Consider the following 14,798-nt stretch of genomic DNA (forward strand, 5'->3'; position numbering starts at 1 on the left):
ATACCTTTTCTTAATCTTATCAATTATACTTGACACAGATTTACACTCTCGCCTGATTTCATCATTCGTAACCCTGTCATACATTGATTTCCCACACATTCGTCTAAGAGATCGCATTTCAACCACGTTCACTCGGCTTTCATCCTTCCTCTGCCAGTTCCATGTTTCACTTCCATACATAAGAAAGTCTTATTGCAAAGTATTTAGTAATACGTCTTTTGTCTGAATCTTACCCCATTATTGGCGTTCTCGTCCTCTTCAGCTCCCTCGTGAGGTTCCTTCTTCTCCCGCAGATGTTCCATGGTGGTAAGTCCCCTGTCGTTGATGATGGCCGCCAGACCCCCGTCGGCGTCGAAGAACTCGGCCCTGAAGGGCTGGGCGCGAAGGACAACGGCATTGCCCAGAGTATTTGAAACGCGAACGAAGCCCTTCTCCAGGTCTGTCTCCAAGATGGTTAACCTGAAATAATCATCATCAACATTTCATTATTCAACTACTCCAATGAGGAAATTCAGTGCTACGGGAAAAAAATTCTTACACACGGCATTTAATTGTACGGCGAAGTATCTCGAAAATGTGCAAAAAAAAAAAATATAAAAATAAATTACATCACAAATTCTTCCGAATCAAGCAATGATAGTGTTGTGATAGATTTCCGACTAACGGGAAGCCAACTGACCAATCAGCAGAACTCACCAAAGAGAACTTGTGACGTCACACGCGGAGTAATCATAAAACCATAGAATCAAGAATAGTCCAGAAGGAGCGTAGAATCATATTTGAATACATCGGACTGTGTCCAATAATACCCCCACTATGCCCCACTTTCGCCGCGCGCATTCGTGATGTCACCACGATGGGAAAAAATATCATCATAACACGAATGTAAGGTATAAATGAAGCAATTTGTTAATTTCTCTAAAATTTTATTGTGCACACGGAAACATTGATTGACAAACCATGAAAATATATAAATATGTCTATAAAAATATTTTGAAACTCAGTAAAATGCGAAATAAAAACAGAATACATAGTAAGAAACATATTTAAAGTCATAATAAAAAAATAAAAATGTATGTTGTATAGCAAAAAGCATATTTAAAGAAAGATTATTAAAAAATAAAGTAAAAGATGTAATAAATTAATTTTTTTTTAAATACATAGTTAAAACAAGTTAAAAAGTCATGAGGATCTTAAAAATTAAATCAGTAAAAAAACTAAAAATATATAATAACAATTTAAATTAAAACATGTGTCGGCCATCTAACAGCCACCATTAACCCCTCAGACTCCCTGCGACCAATTTCTCCAAGGAAAGTAGTCAGCAACCTCTTTAGCTTGTGGTTCTTGCAACGTTTCCATGACTCTGGCATTATATTATATGGCTTTTGTCCTATGTAGGAGTATTGTCTCTGTGCTAAGGAAGTTCTAACCATTTGTCGAGAAATCGGATCGTTACTGGAACTCCGAGTCTCACATTGATAGGCAACTGATGGATGTATATCTCTGTTGATGTGAGTGACCACCACTGCTCTCAGTAAATATCGCTGTCTAATATCAAGCACTGCAAACTCCTTGAATAAAGAAGCACTCTGATATCTGCATAATATTTTTCAGTCTACACTCACTTAGAAGGTTGCAAAAATTCTTACCCATTAATACTAAATGCACTCTCGTACAAGCATTACTACTGCCCATTCTAGATTACGCTGATGTTTCCATGACTGATTTAAGCTGTGAGCAACTCGATAAACTTGAACGACTTCAGAATACATGCAAAAGGTACATTTTTGGTCTTAGGAAATATGACCACATTTCTGATTATCGTAGGCAACTGAAATGGCTTAAAATTAGACAGCGGAGAGACTATCACTCCCTCTCACTTCTGTTCAATGTACTTCATAGTCCTAACGCTCCTATATACCTGTGTGAAAAATTTCAACGCTTATCAGTTCATGGTTTACCTCTTCGTTCTCATTCTCAAGGCACTCTCTTAATACCCATACACAATTCCTCTTTCTTCTCTAACTCATATAGTGTCCGTGCGGCTCGACTGTGGAATCATCTCCCATCCACCATCAAAGATGTTACTACATTATCTCTGTTTAAATCACGTCTGAAGAAACATCTCCTTTCTCTTCCTTAATCTCTCCTCCTTTCGTTTTTCCCATTGAGTAATAGTTTTGATTTAAGGTAATTTATAAACAAATACGTTTATTTCTATTTTTATATATTTTTAACTTTTTAATCTTTTTTTTTTCTATTGAATATGTTCTGTAACTTGAATTATAAAAATAAAACTTTTATTTTATTGGTTGGTTGGAAGAAATTGCCATTTGGCAATAAGCCCGCCAATGTACAAATAACATTATGTACAAACAGTTAAATAAATAAATAAATCTAAAAGGCTTTTTTAGAATGGTTCTTATCAAACTGTACTGTATGTTTCCTAAATAAAAAAAAAACAACACGGCATAGTTGAATTCAAATTGGGAGTTGCGTACTGAGCGACGCCTACAAAGAAACTAATGGTCAAAACGTAAAACTACTCATTTATGAGTAATTTAGTCGCCTTCAGTTTGATGTGCGTATGCGGTTTCTAAACTATTCTTAATTCTATGGATTTGAATTTAACTTACACATCTGTTTTGGGTTCCCCGTCAAGGGCATGCTCCACTCGGTAGCGTGGTTTAAGTGGCTGCTTTTCGTCCACCAAGAACCTGAAGGTGCTATCAGCTAGGGCCGTCAGCTTCAAGATGAAGGAAACCTAAAAAAAAATATAAATTAACACTACTTCTCTAAATCAAACAAATTTACTTGTGATATAGACATTTTTAATACGACAATTATCCATTTTGAAACGTTCTTAAATGCACTGTTTAAAACTAATTATCAATGTCGTAATAAAACTTTCTTTTTCATACAATTTTTTCTCTGTTTTTGATGTGTATTATTATTTATTATTTTTTTTCTGAAATTAATGTATCAATTAATTTTACAAGTCATTCTACAGGGAAAGATTGAAGGGAGACGCAGTGCAGGTAGAAGGCGCATCTCTTGGCTTAAAAACTTGCGCGACTGGTTCCATTGCAGCACTCGGTCCTTGTTCAGGGCAGTTGCCAATAAAGTAAGAATCGCAATGATGATTTCCAACCTCCATCGGGGAGAGGAACCATTAGAAGAAGAAGAAATGTATCAAATATTTTTGTGTACCAGATATTATGTTATTATATATACTTACTGTAAACTAATTTTTATTATTTGTTTTTAATAATAATTTGTTAATACCTTTTTTTTATACGTATAAGTATATGTATATATTTATATATTTTTTTGTTTAAATTCTTTACAAGTTATTAACAATTTGCTTTTTAATTCAATTACTTTTCTTATATCCATATTTTTTTTTTCTTTTTTTCTATGTAAAGTTTCACTTTTTATTTTGCATGGCAGTATGCTTTTTATTGTTTCTACATGTATGCAAAAAAGCGTTGTTTATCTTTGAAATTATTACTTACTTTGTTTGTACTTACCTGTATATTTTTGTAAATGCCCCTTGGGCGTATTGTAAAATTAAATAAAAATAAATAAATAAATCATTTGAATAAATCCTTAGCATGTGATGACAAAGTACATTGTTTTTTTTTAAATTAGAAATTAAAGAGGCTGAAATTTAATTTATTTCTCAGTATAATCACTTTGTAAAGCGCCCTTGAGGTATTAATATTACGAAAACGGCTCTATATAAGTTATCCATAATAATAATAATTGAATCCAGTTCTCGCCTACAAAAATTTGGACCAACTCAAAACATTGCTGGTATAATATATTGTTCTGATATTTATTTATTTAATTGGGTAAACAAACAGTACGTACAGAAATATTGACAATTTCTTTGTATATTAGTGTAGGACACTCATGCACACACCAAAAAATAGTTTTAATTATGAAAAAAAGACAATAATATTATGTCAAATACAGTCGAACTCGGTTATAGCGATCACGGAAATAGCAAAATCTCGGATGTAACGAGGAAACATTAGTTGACATTTTAGTTCATGGTTTTTTCCATACAATTATTTACTGTTATAACGAGCTACTTCTCCGACATACCGTACAAAAGTATTGTCAAAAATTACACAAAAAATCTTCAGTTGTTAAAAACATCATTCTCAAAATAAGGACCTAAGTAATAAGATCTAAACGGCCGGCTAATTAATATTTTATTTATTTATTTATGCTTTATTAAGTTAGTTCATAACATCTTAAGAACTAATATAAACTTTTAATAATATTACAATTTTTTTATCAAAATTTCTCAATAACATATTTTTTCAAATTAATTTTAAATATTTAAATTTTTTCTATTTCCTTTATTTCTTCAGGTAACTCATTGTACAGCTTCAATCCCTTGTACAATGAGTTTTGAGATTCTGTTTTTCTCCTCATTGGTAATCTTATCTTTTTTTTACCCCTTGTTTCATATGTATGGCATTGTTGGTTAAATTTTATTATTGTTTTTATTTTATTCATCCCCTTAATTATTTTATGTATAAATAAAATATATATTTATGCTTATTTCAAAACACAAAAAATATTACAAGTGGGTGATATCAAATTAATTCTAGAGCAGATCAGTTAAAAGTTTTTACAATTAAATTGAAATGTTCATGGAAGCAGAGAGAGAGGGAGGAAAGTAGAGTAGCTTTACAATGTCTTCTCCTTTTTATGAACTTTTTATGTAATATTTTTATTATTACTATAAAAATATTATATAAAAAGTTGTGGTATAGTGGGGTTCCCAACCCAATTTGAATATTAAACTTATTTGGTGCATTTATTTTTTTTTTCTTTAGGAAACAATTTTAAGAAAGAAAATATCATTAGAAGGTCGTGGATGTTTTTAAATAACATATTTTTTTGGATTACTGATAAGCATGCATCGTTGCGCTTGATTAAAATTAATTTAGATTAGCTGATATTATTTAATTTATAAAAATCAACTTTGTTGATTGAACAACTTAGCATGAAAATAGATTCAATTGATTGATGGGAGTTCGTTATTGATTAGCTGAAAAGCGTCAGAAGAAATTGATAAGCAGTGAGGGGAGAAATGAAGCGACCGAACCAAACCGAAATCAAAGTAAAAAAAACTAACTGGCATAAGCAGCATAAATATTAAAAAATCGTTTCCAGGGCCCCGATGACAATGGGAAGTTAACATTTATCTTCAATTTTATCTACAAAGTAAAATTAAGATTTCTGTATGAAAAGCAGAATATGCATACACTTTTTTCTTTAAAATCCCCCTTCCCGGTGATTTGTAGCCACTACACATTGCATCTAATAACTTTAATATCTCCATAAATATAATTAATTAGGGGTTGAGATTTTCGTTATTCCTTCGTTATACATTTACGAAAATATTGTTGATAAATTACCCGGTCCATGAAGAAGTATAGAAATTGAAAAAATAATATTTTCAGGCGTTGCCTAGTATGTAGGTGAAATAATTCAATTAGAGGAATCTCACCCGCATAAATAAAGGTTTCAGCTCTTTAACTTCACAAACATCAACAGATGAAAGAATCGAAGGAATATAGATGTTCAAATATGGGCAGAATGGTGAATGTTACACAGTGTGTAAAGTGGCCACTTAAATCAGCCATCAACAGGTCATAAGCCCTGTAGATGCCTAGACTTCTATAATACCTTCTCTTAAATGTTCTTCATCTCTGTTGTAATATGTTAATATAAACAGCTCCCCAGGGAGTTGAATCCAGTCCTTGTCTACAAAAATTTGGACAAACTCAAAATATTGTTAATGTAATAGGTACTGTAGATCAAATGATTAAATAACTTTTTTAATTAAAAAATAATAACATTTCACACAATGTGACTTCAATTTGAATTTCTTACTGTGGTATTATGTACAGCGAAAATGCAGTCATGTCAATCAACTATTATTTTGAAAAAAATGTTATAAAAGTTCAGTTATTATTTGTTAAACTATTGAATAAAATGTAGTAAATAGATCAATTTACCATTTTTTCAAGATGGCTTAGTAATGTTTAGGATTTAAAAAAAAAATATTTCGTTACGAACTTTGAACTTCAATTATCTCAGACGTAGTAATTTTGACTCGGTGCTTTTTCGCAGAATACCCATGATATGTTTGTCCACTCCCAGACAGTGGCGAGCGGTGAGTTTTTAAGTTGGTAAGCTATGAAAATTCTGATAAAATGTCCATAGCGGTAGAACGGCATATAAAAAACAAGTCTATTTTATATTTAATAAATAATTCCCAACAAATTTAAAAAAATATAATTGCAAAAAAAAAATTGGAACCCCTATGGACTCGAACCCCCGCCTACGTCATTAGGAAGCAACGACCCATCCGCGCAACTATTTCGCGTTTTGGGCTAAGCGTCGAAAAAGTAATTAATTAACTGGATAATTCATTAGCGCACCGGTGCATCTTTGGTTAAGTCAGACTATTATAACTTGTCTTGAAAGAAAACACTATTTCTTAATAAATTATAATAATTAAATAATTTAAATGTATACCTTACCAAGTACGATAGTTCACCAAACAAAACATAAATTACGTTTTAAGAATCATTGTTTCATCGACTTTTATATCACATTATTATTCACAAAACGACATAAGTTATACATATTACAATTCTTCATATATATTTATTCTTAACACTATACACTAGTAACGTTTTTATCATAACTCTAACTAAATTTTAAAAGTTTAAATGGATACTGAAGAATAACCTACAATATTCAACTGTAATCGTATGCACAAAAACGAATTACAATTAAAAAACAATTAGCGAATCTTTGTTTTTTAAAACCCACTAAAGGATTTATACTATATTATGGATTAAAATATCAATTCGTTTCGATTAAAATATCTCAATATTGATTTATTTTAAAGCAAATTTACTTTCAAACCACCGAAACATAAGTATGCTAAATTACTTACTTATTATTGTAACGACATACAAAATATATTCGTTATCTCTATCTTACACATAATGAGTGCGTATATTGTCACCTCCCTTAGACTGTCGTAAGTCAAATTAATGTAATTTAAAGAATACTAGCTTTATTGTTTATTGTGGATAACTTATATAGCGCCATTTTCGTAATAAAATACCTCAAGGGCGCTTTACATTATGATTCTATTGTTAAGTTAATTTAATTGAAGCTTTTAAATTTGTAATTTAATTAAAATAATTTATTTTGTTGTCACGTGCTACGGATTTATTCAAATGATTTAGAGAACAAGTGGGTTTTAAGTTTTTTCCGAAACATCACTTCACTTTCACAGCCTCGCACCTCTGCTGGGAGAGCATTCCATGCCATAGGGCCTGCGACCGCAAATGCGCGCTCACCAAATTTAGTGCGCTGTTTGCGTAGAGGTATAATAACTTTTCCTCTCGCCGTAGACGTAGCTGATCTAAGCGTGAGACGCCTGTCAGCTAGTTCATCTGGAATGCATAGTTCCCTTAGATATTCCGGAGCCGAGTTGTGCAGTGACTTATACATAAGCCAACAGAGTTTGTATTCGACCCTCTGTGGAAAACGTAGCCAGTGTAGTTCCCGAAGTAGTGGAGTGATATGACTGAACTTAGAGATTCCGAAAATAAGTCTATGCTCTTATGAAAAAGTATTGAAAGACTAAATTGCATTAATGAAAGCTGCAAGATTTTACTGTAATCGCAAGTGTAATTTTTCGAACGAGATTCTAAAGTTTTAGGTTAAAGACGTATTTGAATTAGTGATTTTAAAGGGAGCAGAGTAATCTCGTGTAATCCAGTAGTAATAATTTTGGCCAATAGAGGCGCAACTGGTCGCTGTATGGAATAAAGGAATATGATATAAATTTAACAACCAAAGAAAAGTAATATATTTTTTTGGTGATGTGTTTTTTCCTAATAATACTACAGTATTATAAAACATTACTTACGATGTCAAAAAAATATGGTAAGCTGCATGTAATCGATTATAAGGAGCATTCGCCCCTGCTCCCGGAGTACGCCTACCAAATCTGGAGTCCCTATTTTAAAAAGACAGAGTTGTCGGAGAAAGTCCAGAGAAGAGCAACTAAAATGGCAGTTTCTCTAAGAAATAAATCATATGAGGACCGCTTAAGGGAGCTCGGGTTAAGTTCACTGGAAGAGCGGAGGCAGCGTGGTGACTTGATCTTAACTGAGCAATATAATGTACCCGAGTTGAAATCAATGTTCACTATGAATGAAAACCGCCATCTCAGAGGTCATTCATTGAAACTAAACACTGCCTCCTTCTCATCCAACCCCGGGAAGAACTTCCTGACAAACCGAGTTGTGGAGAAATGGAATGGCCTTCCCGAGAAAGCGATCGTTGCTAGTTCAGTTAATGTTAACTAGATGCACACATCAATTTATAATGTTTAATAACCATGTACACTTGGTATGCACGCATCAGCTTAATAGCTGCTCGCGTATTATTAATAATAATAACAATACCTGGTATTCATTATTGACTAGTTCAGCCTGCAGGGTGTGTTTATTTTCTAAGCTGATGGACTTCAGGAGCAGTTCGTAGGGAGATTTGTCCGGAGTCATGGCCCTCAGGCGTCTACAGAAGCTGCTCTGATCGCAGGTCTTGAAGATATTGTGGTCCACGGAAGAGCAATACTCCAGCAGCATCAGGCCGCAGAGCACTGTAAAGACGGAACGCGGAGACCCCATCTGTAAAATACATATGTATTTGAGACATTATTTGAAATGATCTTTTTCATTACAATAAATACATTTTAATATGCTAATCTAGTTGGGTTTACGAGTAAGGCAACTTACTCGTAAACCCTAGGCACGCTACTGTGTCTAAAAATCTAATTGGTGTTTCACCGACAGCATTGACAAAGTACCACACATATGGATGAAATTGCAAGTAAAAAATCCAAGCTTTGTCAATTTAGTAAGTATGGGCTCGGCACCTCATTACAATTTACAACTTCTTTTGTAGTTTATGAACGACATCCTTGTTTCGGGGGTTTTTTAAATGTTTTTCTTTTTTTAATGTTCTATCATCATCAGTGGCGCTACAGCCCGTTGTGGGCCCTGGCCTCCTCCAGAATGAGGAACTTCAGCCCTACGGGAAATCGGATACAAAAAATGTTTTCTGGCGCGCGGTAAAAATTAGAGCATTTATTTATTTATTTAGTATTTCACAGTTTTAAAATGTACAGAGTTTATTTGTTTCAGGTCCCGACTAGCTAGGAAATTCCTGTGTTTAGGAAGGACCTTATTTTATTCATGTGTTTTTTTTATTTTTAATTTCATTAAATGATGCTTAATAAATTCAAAGAATAATAATAACATTATAAAAAATCAATATAAATTTAAATTAGAAAACATGCAAGTAATAATAATAAAAATTGAATCATAAAAATAGATTAGAAAATATGCCATTAATAGTAAATAAATGAGACACAATTATTATAAATTATAAAACATACCGATAATAATAAAAATTGAACCACAAATACACATTATAATATATAAAATGAGTAATTAAGAAATTAAACAAAAATATAAATTGGAAAACATACCGATAATAATAAAAATTGAAGAACAAAAATAAATTACAGAATATACCATTTATAATTTTTTTTTAAAATAAGATACGGTTAAAATACTAGTTTTAAAAAGAAAAAAAAAACATATGTAAATGAATAAACATAAAAAGTAAAAATGAAATATACATAAAAACAATAAGAGATTTTTTTCAATTAAAAGCAACACAATTTTTAGTCATGAAAATAATTACAGGATATAAAAAATCGTACGGCAAAGTTTCTTGAAAATGTACAAGTAAAAAATAAAAACGCACTACTTTGATTGACGTCACTGGTTCATATGAACCAACCAATGATGTGGCAGCTGTGAAGGATATCCGGTTAGCTTACCGTAAACGGACCAATAGGAAGAACAAACAGTGAACAAACTCTGACGTCACACGCGGAGTTATTTCAGAAATACAAAACTTTAAAAAATCATAGCGCTGATAATACAATATGTAAAAAAAATATTTTTTTTTTGCTTAATTTAATAGCCTATTAACAAACAAAAAAAAGACACTGAACTTCCTCGTTTGTCTCTATTCATCCCTTTGGCTCTTCTCCAGTTCGTCAGGCCAATCGCTCTTATGTCACTTTCCACATTATCCAGCCATCTTAATTTTGGCCTGCCTCTGCTTCGTCTGCCTTCCGGAGTGGTATAAAGAATCTTTTTTGGGGTGCGGTTATCATTTATTCTGTGCACATGGCCCAACCATTGTAATCGTCTTATTTTGATGAATTGTGTAATGTTGGCTTCGCCATTCAGTACCTCTAATTCATGATTAAACTGTCTCCTCCACGCTCTAATTAATGTTCTATGGTCAATGCATAATGAACATTACAAGTGGGTGATGTCAGATAAGTTCAAACCTAACCCTTGAATTGTAAACATGACTACTAACAAGCGGAAGTGTTTCAAAAGTGGCAATTATTTGTAAAATGGAACGTTGCAAGAAAATTTTTGAAGTGTGTAAAAAGTTTTCTCAATCCTTATCCTCAGTGTCAACATTGTAAAAGAATACAAAAGTTTATTTATCTGCAATTGAAATTTAGAAAGTGGTATGTTGTAAGCATTCATTATAATTTTCAATAGTGACAATATGCAATGGCGATTGGATTTAAAAAACCTTCCTCTGGTATAACGAGTAATTTTTTTATTTTATTTTATTTCATTGGAAAGCCAACAGATATTTATACATTTATAAGAATCAATTATACCTTAAATACATATCATAAAGTCCAATTAGAGGCTTCCACATAATATTGTTATTGTAAATGTTGTCACATAAAAATTATACATAACATAAAATAACTAATCATACAAAACTTATAATATTACTAGAAATGTCAACGAATATTGGTCACACAGTTGCACATTACAATAAATAATACAACTATAGTTGACCATACAGCGTTCATTTATTATGTGCCTACATACAGAACTGCACATCACCTGCATAATATAGGCTGCGGATTCAAGGCTCAACATCATAACTTGAATTATTTTTGGAAATTTCACTTTTAAAGGAAGTTAAAGATATGTTATTAATATCAATACAATTTAATTTTTGATTACACATATGGCAGGTTCTTATTTACAAATGAATTTTGAAAAGATTTAGTTTTACATTTAGAAATTTCAAAAAGAGTTTGGTTTCTGGTCTGCGTTACTGGGACTCTAAAATTAATAAGTGACAGAATCTTAGGGCAATCTATCATGTTATTCAAAGTTTTATACATAAAAATGGCATCAGCCATGTTCCTTCGAGTTTGGAGTTTAGGTAAGTTTATAGACTCATCTGGACCTGTATTCTGAGTCAACCGTCTTAAATTGCAATACGATAAAAAATTTTATTTTATAGATTCAATTCGGTTAATGTATTTTTTGTAGTAATGCTAATAACGAGCAAATTCAGTCTTCCCGTCCTTCTCCCGTCCCGTCTTCCTCGTAATAACCAAGTTTGACTGTATATATAATAATTGTTTCCTTTGAATCTGGAGGTTCAGCGACCATCTGCAAACCACCTAAAAAGAAGGCATTCCTCTGTTATTGGTGGCGTCCGTCTACTCCCAACTGAAGGAATGTCTCGATCGAATATTAAACAAATCACTTTAAATGCTCTTCTTGATGCTTGGCAATCGCGATGGGAATCTTCCCTTTCAGGGAGGGTTACCTTTCTTTTTTTTCCTTCAATCCGTCAGCGCTTAGAATCTTCTCGGATTATCCCCGATCACTGGACTACGCAGTTTTTATCAGGTCATGGTAAATTTAATAAAAAAATATTTGTTTTTAATATTGTTGACTCCCCTTCGTGCTGCTGCGGATATCCTAACCAATCTTCTGAACACATCCTATGGTCTTGTTCCTTTCCCCTTCTCAATGATTACCGAATGGAGCTTCTCGCTACTATCCGTGGCCCTGTTATAGGTCCTGTCGGATATACAGATCTGGTGACTTCCAAAAAAAATTTCGTAATCATTTCGGCGAATTGATCATGTCCGATCAATTTAATCCCAGTCAGTGAAGAATTCACTTCCCTCTTTTCTCAATCCAATGAAATACATATTATGTACTTCTGGATTACTTTCTTTCAGCACAAAGATGCTAAGGCTACCAGATTTCAGAGAGCTCCTTCGGGCAGCTTTTCTCGTTTGGCAACGAGCAAATTTTCCGTGTGTGTGGGCTCCGCCAAGGAGACTTGGAGATGTCCTCAGATGCGGTGTGCGGTATGTGGTGGGTAAGCTGTATATGTAATAATTTCACAGATATTCAACACAAAAATTCGAATGCGCGCTTGTACGAATATCACTGTGAGTCATTGTATATTATGCTATAAATATTACAAATATTTCGTATGTATATAAACCCTTTATCATTATTTTAATAAAATAACAAATGCTGTCGTTCGACTGCAATAAAAAGATTTAAACGGAGTGATAAAGTTACGAAACAATACACCGTAAAAGATTCATAAAATCCAGTATTTTCTAGAAGCAATAACTGAAAATCTCGATAAATTTTCGAGATATCTGAAATAAAAAAGGTTATTGTCACAGACAATGTTATAAGTCAATATGTAATATATATTTTACGCGTAAGCTATTGATTTACAAGAGATTGAAGTCTGATCTGTTCCGTACACAAATAAACACATATTTTATTAATAAATATTATGAAAACACATCAAAATGCAAACTCAGAACGCCGGTGGAGCGATGAAGGTTCGTGAAATTATATCAAAATACCTACCTTAAAAGTTTAAGAGACAGACCGAATCGAAGTATTATTTTCTCCGATGTTTAAACTATTATTCAAACACCGTTTTACGTAGGAGTTTCTGCATCTAATTGAGAAAATACAAGATTTTCCTTGTGATAAATGCGCAATGACACGCTGGAGTTTTATACGTTTTGTAACTTTCCGACAAGTGCCAAGATACTAGATGTATAAAAAATATAAATACTTCAAGGGAAAATGATATTCGATATCACCTCATTGCTTAATTCAATAGGTGTTATTTTTGAATGGAGATTCGAGGTGACATTGAAATTCAGTAAAGTACTGTCAAACATATGGGATGTATTTTTTCAAATAACCACACTGCGTATGATAGTGATGTCCATAAATAGATACTAATCGATAGGTACTATCACGGCACAATATTTTTATTTATTTATTTTGAATCTTTAAGTAGAGCACACAAGCATATTATGATATGTGCTATACTAATAAAATTTATATGTATGGCGTCTATAATTTTTTTAACCAATACCTACTGTGTTGAACAAATATTCATGTCATTTATGTTTGAAATTTTATATATTTTTTATTTTCATCTTTTAATGTGTTTTTCTATGTGCAGGTGCAGATAAGTCCGCCTCGTAGCATAGTGGTTGTGCGTTCGTTAACCATGCTTTAGATTTTGGGTTCGACTCCTGAGAGGGCTGCTGAAGTGATTTTACACTGCTATATTTTTATTGTCCCCGGGCTGGCGCTTAAAGAGTAAAACTGATCACGGTTACCTTCCTGTAACAGATAATTGAGATACGCTAAATTCATTTTACCAATGCAGCTGCATAGGCAACATGATGTGAAGATAAGTGTCTTTTCTTCTTCTTCTTCGTTTTTCAATGGCTTTTTCACCTCTCAACTCGGGTGTTCTGGCCAGTGTCGAGTTTTTTTTTTATATTTTATGTTTTTACACATGTGTTAGTAATATAATATATACAAGTTATTATGTAATATAATATATACATATAAGGATATATCATATTTACAGCTCAACACCATTTATTTCTTGCGAATGGTTTTCGAACGCTTCGTGATTGGTTGTCGTGTTTATGACGTCATTTATCTTGTTCTACACCTGGTACGCCAAGAAAAAGTCGATAATTTCTTTCAATACCCGTTACAGTAGCTTGTCGTAAAATAACATTAAGTTTTTGAGTTTCAAAAACATCAGCATTATTGTCAGTCAGTAAAAAGTTCTAGTCATCGGAAGTGCTTTTCCATTCTAGCATTTCATCATTATCTGGCATAACTGAAGCATAGCCTGTTGTTAGATCTTTCACTGGTGAAGGAAAAATGATAGGAGATGTAGCTCTCGTCACCATTAGAAACATGGTGTCAGTTGATGTTCCCTTGCTGCGAACAATGACTTTATTTGCCCTTAGACTTGCTTGAGTCATCTTACTAACTTTTTCAACTGCGGAAGAGGACAAGGCAAATTGGAGATCAACTGCCTCCGTTACTTCTTAGATGAAGATGTGCAGGGTTCTTCCTCCGTGACTTCAGCCGTCCTTGCTCTTTTAAGAATTTCTAAATAGTTTCTTCTGCGTCCCGTTTGTCGTGAAAAAATAATGTTTTTCTTTTGACACTCGAAAAGGTGTGGAACAACATTTTTTTAGAGACACTCTTCCTCCCATAAGCTTAAATCTGATAATTATCAGCATCTTCTTCAAGCTGTGAAATGACATAAACATAATTAGAGTAATATTTTGAGTTTGTCCAAATTTATTAATTTACACGCCCTACGGGCTTTTACATTTATTAGAAATACATTCAAGTGCAATAGTGAAACATAAGTATGTACCAATAATATTTTGATTTTGTCCAAATTCCTGTAGACAAGGACTGGATTCAACTCCCTGGGGAGCTGTTTATATTAACATATTACAA

General features: G+C 32.8%; 1 protein-coding gene across 1 annotated transcript in view; it reads right to left on the reverse strand.

Moving 5' to 3' along the window:
• Positions 1 to 13,086, reverse strand: part of GCS2alpha (glucosidase 2 subunit alpha) — a gene marked incomplete at its 3' end in the record, with an annotated part of 32,367 nt that extends 19,281 nt beyond the window's left edge. Inside the window, exons 1-4 of the mRNA XM_088238494.1 lie at positions 12,870 to 13,086; positions 8,523 to 8,747; positions 2,640 to 2,767; positions 234 to 459 (exon numbers count right to left, since the gene is read on the reverse strand). Coding sequence (XP_088094620.1) covers positions 234 to 459; positions 2,640 to 2,767; positions 8,523 to 8,747 — 579 coding nt within the window. The remainder of the gene's footprint in view (positions 1 to 233; positions 460 to 2,639; positions 2,768 to 8,522; positions 8,748 to 12,869) is intronic.
• Between the last annotated feature and the right edge of the window lie 1,712 nt (positions 13,087 to 14,798).

The sequence above is a fragment of the Micrasema longulum genome, unplaced genomic scaffold (assembly GCF_059751315.1).
Source record: "Micrasema longulum isolate JH-2025_06_02 unplaced genomic scaffold, ASM5975131v1 h1tg000111l, whole genome shotgun sequence".
Classification (NCBI taxonomy): Eukaryota; Metazoa; Arthropoda; class Insecta; order Trichoptera; family Brachycentridae; genus Micrasema; species Micrasema longulum.